Source organism: Pholcus phalangioides, unplaced genomic scaffold (genome assembly GCF_987345545.1).
Source record: "Pholcus phalangioides strain wild (caught in Gottingen) unplaced genomic scaffold, Ppha-v1.0 ptg000015l_1, whole genome shotgun sequence".
Lineage (NCBI taxonomy): Eukaryota > Metazoa > Arthropoda > Arachnida > Araneae > Pholcidae > Pholcus > Pholcus phalangioides.
Window position 1 is genome coordinate 105,657,583 of NW_028301608.1, and position 25,448 is coordinate 105,683,030.

Consider the following 25,448-nt stretch of genomic DNA (forward strand, 5'->3'; position numbering starts at 1 on the left):
CAATGGTAGACTGAGTGATCCAGTTAGCGAGTGACCGAATGAATGATCTAGTGAGTGCGTGACAGAATGAGTGACCAAATGAGTAAGTGCATGACCTGGTGATTGAGTGAGTGACATAGTTAGTGAGTGACCTGGTGAGTTAGTGATATAATGAGCGACATCAGGGCTAGCATCAGAGTGAATGACCTAGTTTGTTAGTTAGTGACCAGGTGATTGAGTGTATAACAGAGTGAGAAACGTGGTGATTTGATGATAGAATGTGTGACCCAGCGAGTGAATGATAAAGTGAGCTACCTAGTAAGTAAGTGAGCGACCTAGGGAGTAAATTAGCACCTTAGGGATCAAGTGAGTCTCAGTCATCTACTGAGAGTGTGATCGAGTGACATAGTAAGCGACATTGGGAGTGATTGACCTGGTGAGTAAGGGAGTGAGTGACAGAGGGTGGGGAGCGACCCAGTGAATGAGTAATAGAATGAGCTACCCATTGATTGACTGAGTGAGCTAGCTCTAGTGACAGGCCGATTTCGCTCATTCATTCATTCATTCGTTCATTTGCCCACTCAATCATTCATTCATTCGTTCATTTGCCCACTCAATCATTCATTCATTCGTTCATTTGCCCACTCAATCATTCACTCATGTCGAACTAATGTCAGTGAATTGTTTCTCCGTGAATTTGCATGATGGGGAACTGTTGTCGGTGGATTTTCCGGACACGGGGATTCTTGAGCTATGGGTCCCCACGGTCGCAACTGGGGGGGGGGGGGTCTGATGCTTCAAGTGCCCTCCCAGAGGGAGGGCGAATTTCATCCTTTTGACCTCTCCTTCAACATTACAAGGGGGCGCCAACGAGCATCTAGCTGCTGCCCTGTGTGCAGTGCCGTCTTAAAGCATGGGCCCACCCAGGCACGGCCCGGGGGTCTCAAGAGAAGAGGGGGGCCTCACAAAAATTAGATCTGATTAAGTAGGGCCTCAGAAAAATCGCTTGGCCAGGGGGTCATTATACTCTTAAGACGGCCCTGCTTGTGGGTCCCGACCCAAACAAACGCTTTGGGTCCAAATGGGTCGTTCCCATGGGTCCAGAGATGATCTTGATGATTTTGGGTCGCGGCTGAAAAAGGGTTAAAAACCCCTGGTTTATTATATTCTACGGTTCTGTTGCTCTGCGTATTTCCGTTCAAGCAATATAAGGATTTATAATCTCCCATGCGTATATTTTTCACCTCAAAATTTGCATTATTTCGATATTCTTGGAAAACAAACGATTGTTGCGAATGGGAAATTTCTGAAATCATTGTTATAATATAAACAAAGTGCCTTCAAGGCCAAACATTGTTGCATGTTGACCTTATTACTCAAGGTCATAAAAAAAAACATTGTTGTTGGCCAATGTTTTTCCTTTCCGACACGGTTGCTAAGCAACAGTGCAGTTGATGAGAGAAAAAATGTAGACCGCGCCTCTAGCGGGGAATGAAGGAACTATCGGCAGAAGCTAATTTTTGTGGGTTTTTTTTCCTTCGACCAGATGGCGCTCGAATGCTGAAATAATAAACACGTGTTTGGATAGGTGCAAGTTTTGAAAAAGGATTTTTAGTTTCAGTTCCGATCAAAGTGTATTAAAGACTATATAAAGAATATTATTGATACGCTTTGGTATTAAAGAGTATTATTGATACGCTTTGTTTCCGATCAAAGCCGCTTGAAAGATAATAATAGACTCTTAATGCAGCTTTGGTTCCGATTGTCATAAAAGCTCGTGGTTGCGTAGAATGAATGGCTGAATTCGACGGCCGCTAAGCGGTATGAAAAACCAATTCAAGTAAGCAATTATCTCATTCTTTTCGCAACTTGCTCTTTGAATGTTATTTTCGAATTGTTGTCGTTTTATATATAATATGTAAATTAAACTATTTTCAGTTTTTATCTTCTTAGCTTTCATGCATTTTACTTGCCATTACTCTTTGTTGTTTTTCAATGGTAGAGATGTAGTATATGATTGCTAATAATATAACTGTTTCCCCAGTATATATTATTTAGTCGGATTTATTTCTAATAGTAATTGAAAGTACAGTATAGTTATAGTCAGTGCCGGAATCGGGTAGGTGCAATTGCACCGGTGGTCCCGTAAAACTAGTTTTATTACATAGAATACGTATTGCATTCAACTATATAATTGCTTTCTAAAAAGCCAGAACATAATAATGAAACCGTGGCCAGGGCCGTAACTAGATGCTTGGTCAGCACGCATTTTGGCGCCCCGTCATAATGTTGAAGGAGAGGTTAAAGAGCCCCCCCCCCTCAATAATTTAATTTGCGCCCCCTTCTAGTCCATCGCTCGAGACACTAGACCCGCCTGCACCCCCTTAGTTGCGGCCCTGTAAGTAGGCTGGGGACAACCGGGGCACCGAGCCGAATGGGGGGGGGGGGGTCCCCTCAAAAGTTTACATTTGTTTTACATAATAACCCTTTCAACTGGAGGTGGGCGCAAAAAGAAAAGTCTGCCCCGAGAAGGTACACTAGGGCCCTGTCCATTTTCAGCTGACCTTTTACATTTAACCTAGACTTTCAAGAAAATTTACAGTTTTAAATATCAGGAAAAATTGGCCAATATCTAAGATGCTAGTGCCAGACCCACTCAGACACGGAACGGGGAGGGGGCAGGTGAGATCTAGTTGAAATTTTCTAGAATTTACCAGGCAGGGTATCAGAAAAATCACTGGCTCAGGGGCTCCATGATGCTCTCAAGACCGGAGTATCAAAAAAATCATGATTATTTTTAAAAATCAAAATTCAGATTTTTCTAATTTAATTAACTGGCTGCTTATTAATTAAAAACATCTTATTAATCATTGAAGACACATATTTACATGTCATCTATACCTGCTTTTTCCACCTACTGTCAAATTTAATTCGGCATTAATTAACTAACAAATGAACTGCAATTAAGAAACATGAACACCATGAATCTGTGTTAATTTGGGCTCAATGACTTTTCATGTTAAATAAACTTCATGGATTAACATTTGTCTTGTAGAGAAAAAGTTTTCATTCGTGAGAGCTTTCCCCCACCCCCATATATCCTGTATTTGTTTGCATCTGCCGAATAGGTGTGTGAAATGAATAAAATATATTTTTATACCATCTATTAATATTATATGGTTACAAAAAATATTTGATTAATCAGTCGAATTGATTAATGAATTAGAAATTTTTGATTAATTAGTTGAAAATTGTAACCGATTCCCAGAGCCCTACTAAAAATATTATTTATTTTCTGCACAAAATTCTATCCCATATTAAAATTAAATTAAGACACAGCATCACAACCCAACACATGACTAATTTTATTTACTTATTCACATTTAACTCTTTAATGCCCAGATAGAAGACCTGGGAGGTTCGTGAAAATACCAAGTTTTTTGTGTTCGAAGTGGACTCGTCCAAATTTCGGATACTTCCCCTCCCCCTTTCTCCATGAGTTTCTATGCATGCTACCCTTTGCATTCACGTTCACCCTTTCATTACAATGGATTTTCGGAGATAATTTGTCTACTGAAAACACCCCTTCCCTCACAGTATTATCTCTTTGTAAAATGCATTGAGTACCCTAAGGAATATTCTAGTACATCAGCTTTTAAAATCCCATTGATAGGGCGTTGCAGATGTCTTTTCCGTTCCCGCCTCTGACAAGAGCTTTTATCTTCTTTCCCGTTGGTGACAAAAGCCCACCAAAACATACCCATATCTGGGCCGACTTGAGGCGGTTATGGGCATTAACCTACTCGGCCGGCTACGGCCGATCTGGGCGCTATAGAGTTAAAAGATAGCTTAGATTGTACACATATCTGAAATTTTTAAAAATGCTATTTCAGTTGAAGTTAAATTTTCAAGACTTTTTCCAAAGCATTGCTAAGTTTCTGAGTTAAGATATAGCCTACACCTTTAATTGGAAAAATATCAGCAATTAGAAATGAAAAATAAGCTATGGGATATAGATACGAGGTAAAAGAATTTAAATTTTTTTCCTAAACAAAATCATAAGCAATCTTTTACATTTTTTAAGAAATCATAATTGGTGAATAAGGTATGCACAAAGAGGTAAGATTGTCCTGAGTATTATGGGACAACTTTTTCCCCCTCGAAGCAAAATTTGCTTGTGCCGATTGTATGCCACCATACATGTCGCCCACATACAGATCAAAAGGGGTTGCTCGAAGTCCTGGGAAGAAAAATATGCTTAGCTCCTATAAAAATCAGCTGGCCTGATACATTGGTGACCATAAAATATGATAATGAATGTTTTATGACATGCATCTGCATAATCTTAGATTTTACAATTGATTTTTCAGATTCCATGGTTTGATTTATTGACAAATGAAAAGATGAGTGAGATTATTGGTACCGATATGTGAGTAGAACTGTTTGCTTGATATTATTCATTTCTCATTGATGATAATTCCAATGAACGTAAAAATCACAACAAGCATGTTTTCTGACACTATGAAGGAAATAACAATTAAAAAAATATCCATGGAAATATGGATGTATTTATGTATGCAATAACCTATACACGTTGACCCAAGTTTTCTGCACTGCAGATACCTCTGCATTCGTGTACTTTAGAATCGTACTTTCAGTTACAAAAAGTTTTCAAATGACTTGCAGTTACTTAGAATCTTAAAATTTGTTTGAGGGGGGTAGATACATAAAGAAAAGAAATTAGCCTTTTTTTTCAGTCCCCACGGGCTACTGTAAACCATAGCCTCAATCATTGGCAATAAATGTTGAAAACTTCAAATTCTAATATCTCTGCATATTTTTTAATGTAATATTAAAAATTTTTTGTAAATGACGTCTCGGAGCATCATTAATCAGAAGGTGGGTATTCGCTAATAGCACACTGGGTAGATACGGGGGATGGGCAACATTAGTGACGAAGCATACTGGTCTAATGTATATGCATATAAATGAATTGGCATCATCATGTGTCTCCCCTGCAGCCTTTGATGTTTATCTCTGCCTATGGCCCTAGGCTGTTGAAGGTAATGAGGCCAGTTATATGTCCAACTTCAAGCTGTCCTTTATTCAATGACAAATTCTCGATTTTTTTTGTGTTAAATTATGATACATGGTAATTTATGGACCAAAAACGTAATTAAAGCATTTTAAAGATTTTTAATTGTGAGTTAACAAAATTCTAAACTTCCTACTTTAATGTGTTAAAATTTTATCTTTGAGCAATTTCTCCAAAAAAAATAACAGTTTGGGATTTTTAAGGACCTCTGGTGCCCTAGGCTGCAGTCTGTCTACCTATAGAAAATCTAGTACTACCCATGACCCGCCCTTATTGGAAGCAAAATAATATACAGTACTACCTTGACTTACATGAACTCAATTACAGTCACATTCCTCAAATTCAAACACATGATTATTGCAGAGATGGTCCAATTGGCTGTGTGCATTAATTCTGGTGCGATTGTGAGCAGCATCTCTCTGATGCCTTTTATGTCCATGTATTTTCATCGTAATTTTCTACTATGCGAGTGCTCCAGTGCTATTTCTTGTGGTCCACGTCTCTGAATGAAAGGAGAATGAATTCTTTGAAGAATGTAAATTTCTGTTTCCAAAAATAAAACTTTCTTCTCACTCATCATGATGTGGGTTGTTGAATTATGTAGAATTGTGAAGTGGGACAATGCATGGTTCCCACTCTCCCCCCCCCCCCCCGAATAAGTGTGTTGAGATCCTAGGTTTCCTTGTAAAAAACCTGTTTGTCTTTAAAAATGTCATCCCCCCCCCCCCCCGCCCTTTCATTGCAGTGGTAGAGTTCTGGGACAACCTGTGTATATATACATTAACTCTTCTCAAATTTGCCAATATGCACCAGCATATTTCCTTGTTTAATATAATTTTATATATTAAACAGTCTATTTCCTTGTTTTCGTTTTCCAGCAGATAATGCAGGGAAATGTGATAATTATTATTGGCTAGATATAATTTTCAGTGCAATTACTGTGAGTTTTTTTGTACTGGTCATGGGCGGAGATACGTAATAATCTTAAATTAATCCGGAAGGCAATATACAAAATATTTCAGTCGAGTGTGCCACCATTCTCATAGGGTAAGGAACTGTTCACAATGGGCTGATTATAAGTATTCACAATAGTATGAATAGGGATGTAAAATTTTAGAGAATATTCCCTGGTAAGGTTGCAAGAATAAATATTTCCATCTTAACAATTTAACTTATGAATATCTACAAAATATGTTCGGGAATAAATTTAAGGAAAAAAAACAAGTAACCTGATTATATTAGCAGGGCTCCCACTCAAAAAATTAGGAAGATGTAGGACTAAAAAGTAGGATAGGTGGGGTACCTCCCTTAGACAACATAATTACAAATACAATGCCACAACAGGCAAAATGCCCAACGAGGTGGCTGAGAAAAAGATGCCCACAATAAATATGGATGTCATATTTCAAAAATACAGCAACCCAATTAAAAATGCAATTACAAACAATATATATACATGATGAAATATTATACAATGCCCATAAGAATACTTATGATTGTCTTATTCTAAGTATGGATAACTTCTCAATTTACCCCAACATGTTTATTGTATTTCTTTTTAAACATGTCAATTGTGTTACAATTTACTACCTCCGGGGGTAAGCTAGCCCATTTATTAACAACCCTATAAGAGAAAAATTCCCCGCAACACCATAACCTCGCATTGTCCCTTACCAATCAATAATGGTGTCCCTTTGTAAAAGCAGTAATTGACAGTGTACTGATAATTCATGGTCCATCCTATTCATACCGTTGAAAATTCAACACTTGAAAATTGGAACACTTCGATCATATCTCCCTGACACCTGCGTTTATCTAGTGTAAACATATTGAAAAAATGAAGTCTCTCTTCATTTTTCAAGCCCTGTCTCTCATAACTCAAGCCCTGTCTCTCATAACTCAAGCCCTGTGTGCTAATAAGGACACGCGTAGCTCTTCTTTGCACCCCTTCAACCCAGTCAATGTCCCTCTGTAGGTATGGTCTCCAAAACCTTACAGCATACTCCAGTCCAGGACGAACTAAGCCTCGGAAAAGCAGAAGAATGACTTTAGGAGAATGCGAAGAGACCTTTTTGAGAGAACTTTTGAAGAGATTGCACGAGCTTTTCGGAAATCTCGAAAATCATTTGGTGGCAATATAATTGAGCAAAGTAAATGCTTGCTTTTACAAAAGGGAAAAAAATTAACAAAATTAGACGGAAAAAATCTCAAAAAAATTTTCAAGATTATAATACACTATGAACAGTCAAATATGCCAGATTCTGTACCTCTAAAGAAAAAAAAATGCATCCCCTACTTCCGATATTCCTCTGAACTGTGTAAATGGGTATCCAATGCTTCATTTGGTTACAACGTGTGCAATACACAAATAAAAGGGATTCATGCATCAGTGTTAATCAACCCTGATGAAGAAAAATGGACCGTGTGCATTTTGTAAAATTGAATATGGACCCAAGCTCAGAAATCCTCACGAGCCTCTTATGAACGAAGGGCTACTCAAACATAGGATTGTTACATGGCACATAAACAAGGTATCTCACCACTGTCACGCTTCAAATTCGGAGCTCTTCCACTAATAATCATCTATGAACGTGTTACAATATTAACACATTTAACACAAAGGGAGAGACATTTTCCATTTTAAAAAATTTCTATTCTACCAAAAAGACACAAATCAGAAATATTTTATCGTATTTCTTCACTCCGTAAACCTTTCAACTACACTCGTGTGCAAAATTAAGAGAATTAGCACATTATGTCGAATTTCTGAAAAACTGGGACAGATTTTAATGAAATTTGGTACGAATACACAGTTCTAACAGAGAAAGAGATGTACCATACAAAAGTCATAGTACGCACTCATGATTGTCAGTAAAGCTCATCATTGCAGGAATGTCCAAAATCCACGTTGCGAGATCGAACCGGAAATGAGTCTAATATGGGGTATGGTCCCCTCTCACAGTCAGACAGGTCGCACAGCATGACGGCATATTGGACATGAGGCAGTTGAGGAGTCCCTGAGGCAATCTGTCTTACCCTGCAGCAACGCAGTTTTCAGTTCCGGGATGGTTTTCGGAGGGGGATGGCGAGATGCAATTGCCCTCTCAAGAGCGTCCCAGACATGTTCTATAGGGTTTAGGTCAGGAGATCCGGATGGTCAATCCATACGCCGAATATCCCTATTTTCCAGATAATCAGTTGACCAGATGATCCCGATGTGGACGAACGTTGTCGCTCACGAACAGGAACCGAGGGCCAACTGCGCCCCTGAATAGTCTAATATAAAGCTCTAAGATCTCTATACCTCCTAGCCGTCACGGACCCTCTGCCAAACACATGGAGGGGTGTGCGGCTGTCCAACATGATGCCTGCCCAGACCATGACACCTCCACCACCATAGTGGTCCATTTTCTTGATAAGGGAGGGATGGTATCAGGTACCAGGCTCTCTCCAGATGAGTGTACGTTGAGAATCAATGTCCGGGCTGAATCTCGACTCATCTGTGAAGAGCACGGTGCTCCACTGAAGTCTGGTCCAAGGCTGATGTTCTCTGCACCATGTTAAACACGCTCTCTTGTGTGCTGCAGATAGCGGGATACAAACACCGAATCTTCTAGCATGAAGCCTTCGGGCAACAGTAAACTGTGAAACTCGAGTTCCAGTGGCAGCATGCAGCTCACGTGAGCTGTGATGCTGTAGCAGTCCTGTGGCACCGAGCTGAAAGTGCCAAATAACGATCCTCATTGGTCGTCGTTGCTCTCCAATGACCTTGTCTAGGTCATTTGATCATTTTCTGCACACGAGAGCTAATTTTTTTAGACACCAGGACTTACAATTTATTGCCGATTCTGAACGGCAGGCTTGTTTCTTTTTTTTATACTCATCAAGAGGTTAGCGCACTAACCCAGGGCCGTCATTTCAACTTTTTCCGGGGTGGGGGGCAAAGCACATGTACTCTATGTATGTATATATATACACATCATTTTTAGTATATTTTCAAAAGCCAGGGGGGACGTCCCCCCCTCTAAATGATGGGCCTGCGCTAACCCCTCAATGGGGGGGGGGACTCCCTGCGGTAGAATTTCTTCTGCGGTCATGTTGCCTCTAAACATCCTTTGGCACTTTAGGCGAGTATCTTATTGACCTGGGCTACCGCGCCCCGAGGATATTATCGTCTCACATTTCCATAATGTTACACACAGATAATAGGACATTATATTTGCTTTATAAAACATGAGCTTTAGAACAGGGTTTGTACAGTCCTCGAAAATCGAAAAAAATTATATCCATTTTTAAGTGCTCAAATTCCCCCCCCCCCCCCCCAAAAAAAAAACCATTGCCCGCTGGAGTGAAAATGAATGGAGCAACAATAACGAGTTAGGAAACAGTGTTCAAAACAGGACATATGGTCACACATACCTGAGGTATTTCTGATCTAAAAAGGTGTTGCGTAAAATCTGGCTGCAAAATACTGCATGTAAGACATTTCTTCAAAATATTTTAAACTATTGAATTAATATATTAATAAAATTGTCTGTTGCACAAATATAGACTGACTATATTTCGTCGATAAAAAATACATCAAAACCTCCAGTTGTCACCAAAAAGTATTCTAAAGGTAAGCAAAGTTGCCGGTTATTGCTGAAATTGAAAAAAAAAAATCGCCAAAGGCAGAAAATTAAGGCGTTGAAGCAGTATAGATTTAAATGAATTCTATGGGGGGGGGGGGGAACGTTAACATAACAAATATGTGGAATAAAAATACAAATTTAAAGTGATTTATTATCATATTATAATTTATAGAGTTTGAAAAATAATTTTAATACTTAATTTCAGTAAAGAATAAAAATTTAAATGCCTTTGTTGAAAATTCAGGAAATAAGTAAATTTTTATGAAAAGTTGGAATGGCCAAGATTTTTATGAAAATACAGGAATATCCTGGGAAATATGGGTCATACGGTCACCCTATATACAGTCAAATCTCTCGATCTCAAAACTGATGGGACTGAAAAAATATAAATATTTTTGGAAAATGGAGTTTAGTGAGTAAAGAAAAATGAAAAAATGGCAAAAATTCCATTGATAAACAGTAAAAAATATTTTTATAATATAAAAAATATATATATTTTACTATGTACTATATTACACTGAAGAGCCAAAAAAACTGGTACACCTGCCTAATATCATGTAGGGCCCAGGCGAGCCCACAGAAGTGCCGCAACACGACGTGGCATGGACTCGACTAATGTCTGAAGTAGTGCTGGAGCGTAGCCGGTCAATTTGTCGCAATCAACTTGTCGCGCTCAACTCGTCGCGCATCAATTTGTCGCAGTGCCAATTCGTCGCGGTACAAATTCGTCGCAGAGCCAATTCGTCGCGATACAAATTCGTCGCGGTACAAATTCGTCGCGATACAAATTCGTCGCGGTACAAATTCGTCGCAGAGCCAATTCGTCGCGGTACAAATTCGTCGCAGAGCCAATTCGTCGCGGTACAAATTCGTCGCAGTGACAATTTGTCGTGTAACCAATTCGTCGGGACGTCAATTTATCGCAGAGTCAACTCGTCACGCGATCTGTATGTAGGTTTTTTTGTCTCATACGTGAAAAAATAAACATGAAGAAAAGTTTTTTTCCATCAAGAAATGCACACAGTTTACTAAATTTTTTTTTTGTCATTTCGAAAAAAATCATCGAAATTACATCGAAATTAAAATTACAATTGATATTAATGTTTTATTATTTAATTATTGTAAATGTTAAAAAAATCATTTTTTCTATGATAAAATTTTAAAATTCTGTAAAAAAATGTCGGTGTTTATGATATTCCCCAAATTACAGTACAGCGGAGGCTGTCTTTAAGTGTAAACTTGTATCTGTCCCATGTGGAATCGAGACTCCCACCAACATTAACCACTACAGTATCTCCACAAGAACCTGAAATAATTAATAATTTAATTTAATTAATATTTCATTTTCACCGGATAAGCCACACTTGTCGCTTTCTCTCGAGATTTGCATTACTCGTAGCGAGGGGAGTTGGGGCGCACACCGAGATGATAAATTGCGATCACATACATTTTCAAAATTTAATTTGCACCGGATAAGTTGCTCAAGTTAAAAACTCAAAAAATCCAACCAATAAAGTTCATAGGTTACATTCGAGCAAATGCAACCGATAATCTTATTGGTTGAATTTTTCAAGTTTTATAAAAGGACTTTTAGAACACTTTCATAGTGTAATGCTAGCCTTAGATATATTGTCGGTAAAAAATTCCTCAAAGATGTATTCCCTACATGGCAGATACATATTCAATAGTGAATTAGGGCCATTCAAGTATTACGTGAGCAGATTTTCAGCCATTTTTGACCCCCTCCCCCTTGTCAGCAAAAATCAGCAAAACACTGACCCCCATCCCCTCCCCCGTCAGCAAAATTTCACCAGAAGCTTAGAATATTTCATATCTTCAAAAAGGGGTGGTTGATGACGTAAGCGACCTTCAACCCCCCCCCCCCCCCCCCCGCCATCAAAAGTCAACAAATCCGAAACTCCCTCCCCGATCCTGACGTAATACTTGAATGACCCCTTAGGCAAATTGTGCTTTGGGATGGGCATTGATCCTAATTTATCATCTTGGTGTGTTCCCGCAACACCCCTCGCTGCGAGAAATGGAGATCCCGCCAGAAAGCGGGAGTGCGGCTTATACGGTGAAAATTTAATTTTGAAAATTTATTTTATCGTAATTTATCATCTTGGTGTGTTCGCCCAACGCCACTCGCTGTGAGAAATGGAGATCCCGCCAGAAAGCGGGAGTGCGGCTTATACGGTGAAAATTTAATTTTGAAAATTTATTTTATCGTAATTTATCATCTTGGTGTGTTCGCCCAACGCCACTCGCTGCGAGAAATGGAGATCCCGCCAGAAAGCGGGAGTGCGGCTTATACGGTGAAAATTTAATTTTGAAAATTTATTTTATCGTAATTTATCATCTTGGTGTGTTCGCCCAACGCCACTCGCTGTGAGAAATGGAGTTCCCGCCAGAAAGCGGGAGTGCGGCTTATACGGTGAAAATTTAATTTTGAAAATTTATTTTATCGTAATTTATCATCTTGGTGTGTTCGCCCAACGCCACTCGCTGTGAGAAATGGAGATCCCGCCAGAAAGCGGGAGTGCGGCTTATACGGTGAAAATTTAATTTTGAAAATTTATTTTATCGTAATTTATCATCTTGGTGTGTTCGCCCAACGCCACTCGCTGCGAGAAATGGAGATCCCGCCAGAAAGCGGGAGTGCGGCTTATACGGTGAAAATTTAATTTTGAAAATTTATTTTATCGTAATTTATCATCTTGGTGTGTTCGCCCAACGCCACTCGCTGTGAGAAATGGAGATCCCGCCAGAAAGCGGGAGTGCGGCTTATACGGTGAAAATTTAATTTTGAAAATTTATTTTATCGTAATTTATCATCTTGGTGTGTTCCCGCAACACCCCTCGCTGCGAGAAATGGAGATCCCGCCAGAAAGCGGGAGTGCGGCTTATACGGTGAAAATTTAATTTTGAAAATTTATTTTATCGTAATTTATCATCTTGGTGTGTTCGCCCAACGCCACTCGCTGTGAGAAATGGAGATCCCGCCAGAAAGCGGGAGTGCGGCTTATACGGTGAAAATTTAATTTTGAAAATTTATTTTATCGTAATTTATCATCTTGGTGTGTTCGCCCAACGCCACTCGCTGCGAGAAATGGAGATCCCGCCAGAAAGCGGGAGTGCGGCTTATACGGTGAAAATTTAATTTTGAAAATTTATTTTATCGTAATTTATCATCTTGGTGTGTTCGCCCAACGCCACTCGCTGTGAGAAATGGAGTTCCCGCCAGAAAGCGGGAGTGCGGCTTATACGGTGAAAATTTAATTTTGAAAATTTATTTTATCGTAATTTATCATCTTGGTGTGTTCGCCCAACGCCACTCGCTGTGAGAAATGGAGATCCCGCCAGAAAGCGGGAGTGCGGCTTATACGGTGAAAATTTAATTTTGAAAATTTATTTTATCGTAATTTATCATCTTGGTGTGTTCGCCCAACGCCACTCGCTGCGAGAAATGGAGATCCCGCCAGAAAGCGGGAGTGCGGCTTATACGGTGAAAATTTAATTTTGAAAATTTATTTTATCGTAATTTATCATCTTGGTGTGTTCGCCCAACGCCACTCGCTGTGAGAAATGGAGATCCCGCCAGAAAGCGGGAGTGCGGCTTATACGGTGAAAATTTAATTTTGAAAATTTATTTTATCGTAATTTATCATCTTGGTGTGTTCGCCCAACGCCACTCGCTGCGAGAAATGGAGATCCCGCCAGAAAGCGGGAGTGCGGCTTATACGGTGAAAATTTAATTTTGAAAATTTATTTTATCGTAATTTATCATCTTGGTGTGTTCGCCCAACGCCACTCGCTGTGAGAAATGGAGTTCCCGCCAGAAAGCGGGAGTGCGGCTTATACGGTGAAAATTTAATTTTGAAAATTTATTTTATCGTAATTTATCATCTTGGTGTGTTCGCCCAACGCCACTCGCTGTGAGAAATGGAGATCCCGCCAGAAAGCGGGAGTGCGGCTTATACGGTGAAAATTTAATTTTGAAAATTTATTTTATCGTAATTTATCATCTTGGTGTGTTCGCCCAACGCCACTCGCTGCGAGAAATGGAGATCCCGCCAGAAAGCGGGAGTGCGGCTTATACGGTGAAAATTTAATTTTGAAAATTTATTTTATCGTAATTTATCATCTTGGTGTGTTCGCCCAACGCCACTCGCTGTGAGAAATGGAGATCCCGCCAGAAAGCGGGAGTGCGGCTTATACGGTGAAAATTTAATTTTGAAAATTTATTTTATCGTAATTTATCATCTTGGTGTGTTCGCCCAACGCCACTCGCTGCGAGAAATGGAGATCCCGCCAGAAAGCGGGAGTGCGGCTTATACGGTGAAAATTTAATTTTGAAAATTTATTTTATCGTAATTTATCATCTTGGTGTGTTCGCCCAACGCCACTCGCTGTGAGAAATGGAGTTCCCGCCAGAAAGCGGGAGTGCGGCTTATACGGTGAAAATTTAATTTTGAAAATTTATTTTATCGTAATTTATCATCTTGGTGTGTTCGCCCAACGCCCCTCGCTGCGAGAAATGGAGATCCCGCCAGAAAGCGGGAGTGCGGCTTATACGGTGAAAATTTAATTTTGAAAATTTATTTGATCGGCGTACTGACTCTGCGACAAATTTGTACCGCGACGAACTGATTCTGCGACAAATTTGTACCGCGACGAACTGACTCTGCGACAAATTTGTACCGCGACGAAATGAGTCTGCGACAAATTTTCACCGCGACGAACTGACTCTGCGACAAATTTGTACCGCGACGAACTGACTCTGCGACAAATTTATACCGCGACGAGTTTGTAGCACGACGAATTGACGCTGCGACAAATTGATTGCGACGAATTGTCGTGCGACAAGTTGATCGCGTCGAAAGGGTACACGAGTCGAAAGCCCATATCGATGATGTTTCGTTGAATGGTTCGCACGCTGATACTTGTTCATGGCCTAGCATTGAAATCTGTAGCAATTTGCGAAAGGTTTGCACTTCTGTCACATTTAATGATTCTCGTCAGTCGTGGTTGGTCCCGTTCTTGCATGATCTTTTTCCGGCCGCAGCGATGTCATAGATTTAATTTTTTACCGGATTCTCGATATTCACGGTACACTCGTGAAATGGTCGTACGTGAAAATCCAAATTTCATCGCTACAGCGGAGATGCTATGTCCTATCTCTCGTGCGCCGCCTATAACACCACGTTCAAACTCACTTAAATCTCGATAACCTGCCATTGTAGCAGCAGTAACCGATCTAACAACTATGCCAGACACTTGTTGTGTTATATAGGCGTTGCCGACCGCAGCGCCGTACTCTGATTGGTTCCATATCTCTTTATTTGCATACGCATGCCTGTACCAGTTTTTTTGGCTCTTCAGTTTATATTGTATACCCATACTGAGTTGGTCTCTGACCTTGATGTGTGAAGGGAGGGTTCATTTTCCAAGGGGCGGGAGGGGGGAACTCGCTAAAATAGCACAAAAGACCCCAAAAGAAAATACCAACCTGCTCCTTTTGCTTGCGACCTTTTTACTGAAAGAAGATGAATGGAATCTCCCATCATGATGTGGCCAGATGCCAACTCATCGTGGGTGTAAAATACATACTAGTGAAATTATTGGTTAAGTTACACAATCAATGTTCTCAATCACACTATATGCAAATACACGTTTGAAAATACGTTTGAATTTTTATTGATTTAATTTTATTTATATATACCTGATTTAAAATAATCGATTAGCTTAGATCTATGCATATGTTTTGCACTTTCAGCCTCAGTTTGCCCCAGAAAATGATGAAAAGTTTTTACAGCATGTGCTTAGCATTTTTCACTATCACTTTTTTTTTTTTAAATTCTTCTGAAGCATCTTCTGCCGTATTTTCGTTACCAAAGTCGGCCATACATTCAGAAATAATTTTGGTATCAGTCAAAGTGCTGTAAGTTTATAGTAAACTTGTCCATTTCCACAACATCGGAAAATGAAATTTCTAGCTGTGTTTTTTTATTAATGTTTTGAAATTTCATTTTCAACATTATTCTGAGAATTGTTGAAATTCAAGTGAATCACCAAATCTGATCCTTCATCACTAAGATGACTGATTCCAAATCTGCAGCTCTCCCCTAAAGCAATTTTGAATTGTCTGTTGGCTGACTTTTTGCCATGCTGAACAAGCCATCCACATGGCATCAATCTCATGTCAAACATTAAATTCACCCATGATTGACAAGATTCGTGAACACAATGGGCTTGACCTTCGAGATAGTTTTTCAAAAATTACTTAGAGACAGAAAGATGAAAATGTAAAACGTGTTAATTTAGCACAGTAAATGTAAAGATTTTTTCATTTTTTTTTTAGTTTTTTGAGAAAAAGAGGTTTGACTACACATGCTTTCTGATATTTTTATTGAAAGCACAGTCCAATAGTGTTTCAAACATAGAATGATTTCTGCTGTGTGTGTGAATGTCTTTTGATAAAACTACAATGTGGTCTTTTTTTTTCTTTTTTTTAACACAAGGCCTTTAGAACTTGATATTGCCTACAAGCTGAAATTAGAACTATAATTATTTTAAAAATTACTTATCTTTAATAAATTAGCATTTCACACTCAAAATTAAAATGAGTAAATGTGGAATATGAATAACACACAAAAATCCAATTTCGTATTTTGAAAAGTCGCAATTTTTATCAACCATGATATGAATGTCTTTGAATTTTTAATTTTTGCCTGGAAAAGTGCTTGAATAGTCCAGTTAGTCCAATAGTTTCAAAGAGTATGAACCATGTAAAAAGGCATGCTAAAAAAATCTTTAAACACAGCTACCCTCTAAAATTTCCCTTTTGTGACATGTGCCCTTTACCTCTGGCATACAGATATAAAAGACATACAACAGCATGCAGTCAACACCATCTATAGCGGAAGACCTCCATGTGCACTGAAGGTCATCTGACCTATAGCCATTGGATATAGCAGACTAATGCATGTGCCATCTTTACCCCTTTTTGTAGCATATCCAATGACTATAGGTGAGATGACCTCCTTCAGTGACGTCACAAGCTTCACTATAATTTTTTTTCACTTTCTGCTCTAAATGGTGTTGACTCAGTACACTGATAGTTTTTTGTGGCATGCAAGACATTTAGCATGAGACAGCAAGTTAATATAAGTAAATGACAAGTAACTGCATGAATTTTTTCTTGTTAATTTGATGCTGGCTTTTTTTTTTTTTTAGGGATTTCCATAGACACCAGCCAGATGACGAATCTGAAACTAAAAATAAGGGTCACATTTATAATGAAACAGCTATAGACTCAGTTGGTACTTTTTCTAATAGCCATGAAAATTTGAAAGAGACAAAATCCAATATAAACACAGTTAATGATACTGGAAATTTATGTGTAAAGACTAGCATGCGATTACCCAAAGCAAAGAATGAGAAACCTGTTGTTCTGATGAAAAAAGAAAGTTTGCCTCAGAATGAATTTTTCCAGTCTGTCAGACCTAAAGCAGAAAAAATTACCTCAAACCATTCCAGACCTATCAAGGTGAAACAACATAATTGTGAATATTCAATGAAAAACAAATATCCATATAAAAATCAGCCAAAATCAGTAGCTACCAATGTGACGCATAATTTTGAATCTTCCATGAAACACAAGACTCCATATGATAATCTAGAGAAATCAGAGCATAAAAGCAATGGTAAGTTGGACAGTAGAATTGTTCAACATAGTCAAGGTAAATCCAAAAAGAGGCCTCTGAATTACAAAAGACTTGAAGAATTGGTGCACAGAAGTCATAATGAAATTTTGTTCACTCTTTGTAATCCAAATGAAGGTCTTGATAAAATTCTGCTTGCTGGAGAAATCAGCAAAGAGGTTATGGCATACGTTCTCATAGCAATAGGAAGATCATGTAAATCCCAGTATAAAAGTAATGTTGCTGCTTTGATAAACATGGTTGTTGACAATAAGGACTTCATGTTGTGCTCCCTGCAACAATATTTGGCTAGCTTAGTGACTTTTGATGTTCAGAGTCACCATGAAGAATCTTTGCTAGAGACAATCAATTTCCTTTACTGGTTTCAGCAATATTCCCCAGCGTCAGCTTCAGAAACAATTACTGTTATATTCCCACTTTTTAGAGATGTTTGCAGAAGCGTATTTAAAGAAAACAGAAGCATAGAAGAGACGTTGAGTAAAATTTATGCAGAAAATAGTAACTTTTTACAAGATCACACGTTCGCACAAGTTAAGACAGAAGCGCGATATGAACGTTTACATGCCAAGTTACCACCTCAAAGTTATAGATGTGTACCTGTTCTCCCAGGTGTTGAGGACATTTTTTCAGAAAAACCTTTTCTTCGTCCTAATCTTGTTAATGGCAAATATATTGATGCCAATCATTATTTAGATGTTCAGTTTCGCCTGCTACGTGAAGATTATATCCGCCCGTTAAGAGAAGGAATAAATGAATATATACATCAGAAGAAGGAAAAACAAAAATCAAGAATACAGAATATACATATTTACGAGAATGTTCGCATTGGAGAATGTAAATTATTTGAAGGCATCAGGATATACACAATATTCCTGGATTTGAAAACACTACCAAAAATCCAATGGAAAACTTGCAAGCGTTTTCTTCATGGGTCTTTGGTTTGTCTTTCTTCTGATAACTATCAAACAATACATTTTGCATCAGTTCTGCAAAGAGACGTAGCAAAACTGGAAAAGGGTAAAATTATTGTGAGCTTTGAGTCATTCGATGGAATCATGACTTTTGATAATTCCATTTATTTCACAATGATTGAAACAAATGCATTCTTTGAAGCATATCGTCATAACCTCGATGCTTTGCAGCAAATAGAAGCTGAAATTTTTCCTTTTCAAGAGTATATATTAAAACTTGAAAAAAATATAAAACCTCCAATTTATTTGCAAGCATCATCAACTTATGACATAATGCCTTTACTTCCTGGACCACATTTGGATGACACTTTTGATGAAAACTTTTTCTCATCCGATGATGAGAATTACCATTATGGAAAAAAATTCCATATTTCAGATAAAGTTGGTAGTTTTTCCATGAATAAACAGGAGAAAATGAAATTTCACACAGTCTCGAGGTGCATTGATGTACTTGATTACAGTGAATGGCCATCAATGGAAGAGCTTGGTTTGGATATGTCTCAATATGAAGCCTTGAGATCTGCTATAACAAAGGAGTTTTCAATTATTCAGGGCCCTCCAGGCACTGGAAAAACTTATGTTGGACTAAATATTGTCCAGCTTTTGCTGAGAAATTCTTCTGTATGGCAATCTGATACAAAATCACCAATTCTTATAGTTTGTTACACCAATCATGCTCTTGATCAATTTCTGGAAGGATTACTGAAATTTACTAAAAAAATAGCAAGGATAGGTGGAAGGTGTTCCAATGAAAACCTCTCTAAATTCCAACTTCAAAATCTGAAGCGGGAATATAGATTCAAGAGGAAGAAGAAAAGTGAAGTTTCATGCATATATGAAATAAAAGACGATTTGAACAAATCCATTCATGAAATCCAGAAAGCGGTGTCAATCATTCATAAAAATATTGTGGAATGTAATGAGTATATAATGAATGAAACTTTGTGGGAACTTGTAGTAAATCATCATTACTATGAACTGAGTGCATCGGCTGATTTTCAAAACGTAAAAAATAAAATTTTTTTTATTTGTAATTGGCTTGGCATCAAGGATAAAGATATTCACTGTTCTGCAGTAATAAATGGTGTTTCCGAAACTTATAAGTCTGAAGGAATGAACATAAATAAAGAGAATGTTCTGCCTGAAACAAAAGATGAGGCATGTGCTGATGCATTTTCTGATATAATCGAAGAAGGTGAAGAGGATATAGACTATATAGAAGGCACACGAAATGTTGAAAATGAAGATTTGGACCTGTTCTTGAATCAGGCTGACATTCAGGAGGAAGCTGATGCCCATCTTACTAGTAATGTTCGTAAATGGCAACTGCTCAAAGGGAACAAGATGACTAAACAAATTCTGGAGAAGTTGGAGAGAACTACTGCAATGCCTGTTGAAAAAGCTCTAAAAATCCAGTTCCTTTCATTTCTTAGTTTGGATGAGAGATGGAAACTGTACAAGTTCTGGAAGGAAGAACACTTAAAATCGCTGACCTCTGAATACCACTTGCTAGAAAAAAAACTTGAACAGAATATAAATAAACTGAATGAAATAAACAAAGCTGAAGACTTCTCCATTCTGACTCATGCAAAAATAGTAGGAATGACTACTACAGGTGCAGCAAAATACAGAGACATTGTAGTTGGCTTAAATCCAAGAATTATTATTGTTGAAGAAGCTGCAGAAGTTCTAGAAGCTCACATTATTACAACACTTGCAAAAGATACCCAGCACCTAATATTGATTGGAGACCATCAGCAGTTAAGACCGAGTCCAAATGTTTATGAGCTAGCTATTGGATACCATTTAGATTTGTCGTTGTTTGAAAGAATGGTCATTAATGGTTTGAAATACTGCCAGCTGAAAATTCAGCATAGAATGCGACCATGTATCTCGGCCCTGATTGTTCCACATATATATCCTGTTTTGGAGAACCATGACTCTGTAATGAATTATTCAGATATCCTTGGTGTAACAAAGAACATGTATTTTATTAAACACGTGTCTCCCGAGAAGCAGACAGCAGGTTCTACAAGTAAAGTTAATTTACATGAAGCTTCATTCATTGTAGAACTGTGCAGATATCTTTTGCTTCAAGGTTATTCAGGATCTCAAATAACTATTTTGACCATGTATGCTGGTCAAATGTTTGCTATACGTAACATGACCAAAGGTAAATTTCTTTTCAGCGGAGTCCGAATTACTGTTGTGGACAATTTTCAAGGTGAAGAGAATGACATAATATTATTGTCATTTGTGAGAAGTAATCGCGAAGGTAAAATAGGATTTTTAAACATTCCTAATAGAGTTTGTGTTGCACTTTCACGAGCAAAGAAAGGTTTTTTTTGCATCGGCAATTTTGATTTACTTGCTGAGAAGAGTGTGCTGTGGAAGAAAATTGTTGAGCAGCTTGAAAAACAGAATACCATAGGTCTTTCATTAAGGTTGCAATGTCAGAATCATCCTGATGTATTTACAGAGGTATCTGAAGAGAATGACTTTAATGATGTACCTGGAGGTGGGTGTTCGAAGCTGTGTGATTATATGTTAAATTGTGGTCATTATTGTGGCAAGGTCTGTCATATAAATAATCGTCATCAATTGAAATGTAATGAAAACTGTGAACGGTTATGTATAAGTGACCATAGATGTCCTCTTAAATGTTACAAAAAATGTCAACCTTGTAAAGTGATGATAGAAAAGCAATTTCCACAGTGTAAACATAACGCTCAAATATTGTGTCATGAACAGAATGAAGTATGTCCGATACCATGTGAAAAAATACTTGGATGCAATCACGAATGTTCCAAAATATGTGGAATTCCATGTGAGCCCTGCGTAAAGATAGTTTCCATAGATCTTCCTTGTGGTCATAAAATGAATGTAAAATGTCACGAGTCCTCTGAAAAGGATAGGTTAGTTCAGAAATGTGTTGAAGTTGAAAAAGAATTATCGAATTGTAAGCACAAGGTTTTTCTACCATGTAATATGCCTGAGAATAAATTTCTATGTGATGAACCGTGTTCAAAACTTATGAAATGCGGTCACAAATGTTCAAAGAAATGTTTCCATGTGAATGTAAATCAGAGAAATCCATGTGAATGCAACAAAATTATTGACGTTAAACTCCCATGTTCTCATGAAATGAAAGTAAAATGTTCTTTTTCTGATAACCTGAAACTATTTGCCTCTAAATGTACTGTTAAAGTTGAGAAATCATTGCCCAACTGTGAACACAAAGTTCATGTCCCTTGTAATATGTCAATTCTTCATTTCAAGTGCCGAGAACCTTGCAATAGAGTTCTGAAATGTGGTCATAAATGTTCTAGAATTTGTCACGAAATGTGCGAATGTGATGTCAAAGTTGAAAAATCACTACAAAAGTGTAACCACAAGGTGTACATTCCATGCAGTATGCCAGAAAGCTGTTACACATGTCACAAAGCATGCAAAAAAATCTTGCAATGTGGTCATAAGTGTCCAAATAAATGTGGAGCATTGTGCAAAAAAGATTGCATGGAAAAGATAAATGTGGAGCTTCCTTGTAGCCATACAATTAAAGCACTCTGCTGGATGTCAAACTATAAAATAAACTTAGCCCAAAAGTGTATAGAGCGATGCAAAGCTCAGTTATCATGTGGCCATACATGCCCAAATAAATGTGGTGCACCATGTGGAAAAAAATGCATGGAAAGGGTAAACGTGAAACTTCCTTGTAGTCACACAATTAAAGCTCAATGCTGGATGTCAGATAATAAAGAAGAGTTGGTTCACAAATGTGTAGAACAGTGTAATGCTCGCTTATTATGTGGCCATACATGCTCAGGGACATGCCAGAAGTGTTTTCAGGGCCGTATTCACGTATACTGCAGAAAAATGTGTGAACGTATGCTGCTATGTGGTCACAAGTGTCAGTCATTATGTTTCAAAAACTGCCCTCCTTGCAAAAAGAGGTGCTCAAATTGGTGTGACCATGGAAAATGCTACAACAGGTGTGACTCTCCGTGTCAAATCTGCCTAGAAGACTGCTCTTGGAAGTGTGAGCATTTTGTCTGTACGAATCCCTGCGGAGAATTATGTAACAGACCCCCATGTAACGAGCCCTGCAAGAAACTGTTAAGATGTGGACATACATGTGTGGGCTTGTGCGGGGAGCCTTGTCCAAAGTTATGCTCCATGTGCAATTCACAAAACAAAATATTCCTCGATGCCGTTGCAGAAGACAATAGATACATTGTACTAGAAGATTGTGGCCATGTGTTTGAATTAGAATATCTCAAGCAGTGGATTTGCAATGATTTAGAAAATGATTTTCATGAAGTAAAAGTCAAAACTTGTCCATTGTGTAGAAGTGTGATACGAAAAAATTCCTTTTTTGGTAATGTGATTAAGCAATTCAAAGCAAGTTTTGAGAAGATAAAGTATGCCACATGTAACAGAGGAACGAGAACACTTGAAAAGCAATTGGAATTACGGGATGAGCTGAACAAATTTATTACACTTATGTATTCTATAAAAAACAAAAAAACAAGGTCAATGAAATGTTTTAGGATGCTAAATTACCACAAAACACTTATAAATGCAGTGAGATTTCTGTCCCAATCTTTGGATCCACGAAATATACTACAAGCACCAGAGATTGTGAGATTTGAAAACGCAATAAAAATTTTAAAAATGTTGTTTGATGTAATGGAAAACCTCTGTGAATCTGCGATAAACACATTTAATGGAAGACTGAAGCAATACGAAGAGAAAAGTTGTATGTTTGTTGAAAAAACATGGGAAATGATCGAATTGTTCATAACAGATCTTCCATATGCATCAAACCAACGCCTCGGTGATATCACTCAAGAAATACAAAGGCTAAAATCACTGTGCAAGTTAAAGTTTTTGAAGTCCGCACATTTATCTGCGCATGCTTCACCTGATATCGGTGAAATTACTGAATTATTATGCAAACAAGCAGCCTTCACTGTCAATGAAGGAAGACATGTCAACACTCTATTTAGCACTGCATGCAAAGCCATAGGGAGCACAGAGCAAAGCTTTGATTACACAGAGAACACATTCACTTTAAAATCCATGAATTTAATTCAAGGGTACTGGTATGCATGCCCAAATGGTCATGTTTTTTGTGAGGAGGTAGGCAGTTTAAAAGAACTTGTATGTAGTGAGTGTGGTTACACCTCCAAATTGTAAACCAAGATATATACTAATGGTAGAATTCTTGTTGGTTTTTCTATGAACAAGATTATTTTTGTGCTTATTTTAGTTGTAGGCTTCTAAGTTTCACATGGGGGAGCTATGATTACAAATTGGAAAATTTTGGTAAAACCAATTCAAACTTTGCTTGTGAATGATTCTCATAATTTATCTCAATTTTTATTTTTGTATTACTCAAGAATCAAATTTCCTTATCTTCACATTAAAAAAAAAGGAAATTTGGGGATGTTTGAAAAATTTTCACTCTTTTCTGTGTACATGTGCTCTAAGACCATTGTGTTATTGCACCATTTTATTAATTAATTGTGCTGTATAAATGGTTATTTTGCATTGCAAATTTGTACAATGCGGCAGCACTAAAACTTATTTAATGCACACATTTTGATTTTATATATTGCAAAATTTTCTTAACACAGAATTTAATTCATGTCTTATGTTTGACTTTTCTCGTTGATGTTCGTAACTTTTATATGCCTATTTACATTACATAGTTAGTCAACTTTTCATATTGAGGATTTTGGTATTTGTCACTTTGTTATATGTGCTTGTTTTTTTTCTCCCTAATCTGAGTAATTATAATTTTATATCATATGTTCGAATACTAGTAATTTCAGCTTATTTTTTAATATCTTTTAATACAGCGTTAAATCCAGCACTTCCACTTTTGTTTCTATGTTCTGATTTCTTGATGAAAAAAAACAAGGATATTTACCAATCTTCGAAGCTTTTAAATACCTGTATTAATGAATGAACGTTGTCAGATTTAAGTTCTGAAATCTAAAATTTAGTTGTCTTTTTATAGATTTTTTTGTATTTGTTCTAGATTTGATGCCTTATTATACCTGCTATTTTAGAAAGATTATATATTCTTTTATTACACATACAAAATGTCACATTTACATTGGGTATTGAAAAATTTGTATATTAACAAAATACAAACGTTCTCATTCTGGGACTTCAGTCATTTTCTGTAATACTTTCTGAAAATAGTCTGTCACAAATGGCAAAATGTTATCATCATCTACCACTAAGTCAATAAAAACGCTGTCGTCTTGATATTTCGCCCTCATCAGGATGTGGGAAGCTGAAGGCAAAAATATTCCCACACAAATTGAGTTGGGACAATCATCAATGATGATAAAAGCATTCCAAAGTTGCTTCATCAATTTATTAACATCTGTTACAGCAAGTCGCATGACAGAGCAGCAGCTACTGAAAAAGTGAAAATATTATAAGCTAAAAATATGAGTTGCAAGAAAATTGCATCATGAAAATAAACATGTCACTTGGATGGTCAAACAGACTGCATGATATTGGCAATTATTTGAGGTTAAACTTTTTTCTTTCTATTCCAAAATGTGCTCTTTAAAGAGGGGAGGGAACTTTTGAATATTTAATGGTAGTTTTTATTAACTAGTCATCAGAGTATTTCTAACATAATATGCTTATGAGATCTACAGCTGTTGTACCCAAATCACTTGAAGCTCTACATTAAGAGAAATAGGGCATATCAAGGCTCATGCAAATTTTAGAAGCTCAGGAAAACTGCTACAGCAAAAAGTTGAGAGATCAGATTTCAGCAGGATCCATTTCCAGTCAATAGATCAAAGAATGTCGTGCCTACTTAATTATAGACGAAAAGCTGTTTATATGTGGCCACTCCAATAATAGCAAAATAATGAATCTTGTGTGAATGCTGATGATGGAATTTGTTGTCAATTTACAGACCCTTCATTGATGAATAATTATCAAACTTCTTGCAAAAATATTTCTATGCAATTAAATTTCAAACTAACACAAATAACTTTTCATACAAATAAAATAG

The 25,448-nt window shown here is 37.5% G+C and overlaps 2 protein-coding genes across 2 annotated transcripts in view; one reads left to right on the plus strand and one right to left on the minus strand.

Moving 5' to 3' along the window:
• The first annotated feature begins 1,674 nt into the window (after positions 1-1,674).
• On the plus strand, positions 1,675-24,679 carry LOC149077271 (NFX1-type zinc finger-containing protein 1-like). Its single transcript, XM_089245042.1, has 3 exons — positions 1,675-1,819; positions 4,350-4,408; positions 16,942-24,679. The coding sequence occupies exons 2-3, from the start codon at positions 4,383-4,385 to the stop codon at positions 23,597-23,599; spliced, it is 6,684 nt and encodes a 2,227-aa protein (XP_089101168.1). The 5' UTR covers positions 1,675-1,819; positions 4,350-4,382; the 3' UTR covers positions 23,600-24,679.
• The window catches only part of LOC149077272 (AP-5 complex subunit beta-1-like), a 35,199-nt gene continuing 34,269 nt past the window's right edge, over positions 24,519-25,448 (minus strand). Inside the window, exon 24 of the mRNA XM_089245043.1 lies at positions 24,519-24,835. Within this exon, the coding sequence (XP_089101169.1) occupies positions 24,568-24,835 (268 nt within the window). The 3' untranslated portion in view covers positions 24,519-24,567. The remainder of the gene's footprint in view (positions 24,836-25,448) is intronic.

Bases quoted from the DNA above. Each gene is read 5' to 3' on its own strand.
- LOC149077271 (XM_089245042.1), top strand. From the start codon at position 4,383: ATGAGTGAGATTATTGGTACCGATAT. The intron at 4,409-16,941 runs GTGAGTAGAACT...TTTTTTTTTTAG, and splicing joins GAGATTATTGGTACCGATAT to GGATTTCCATAGACACCAGC.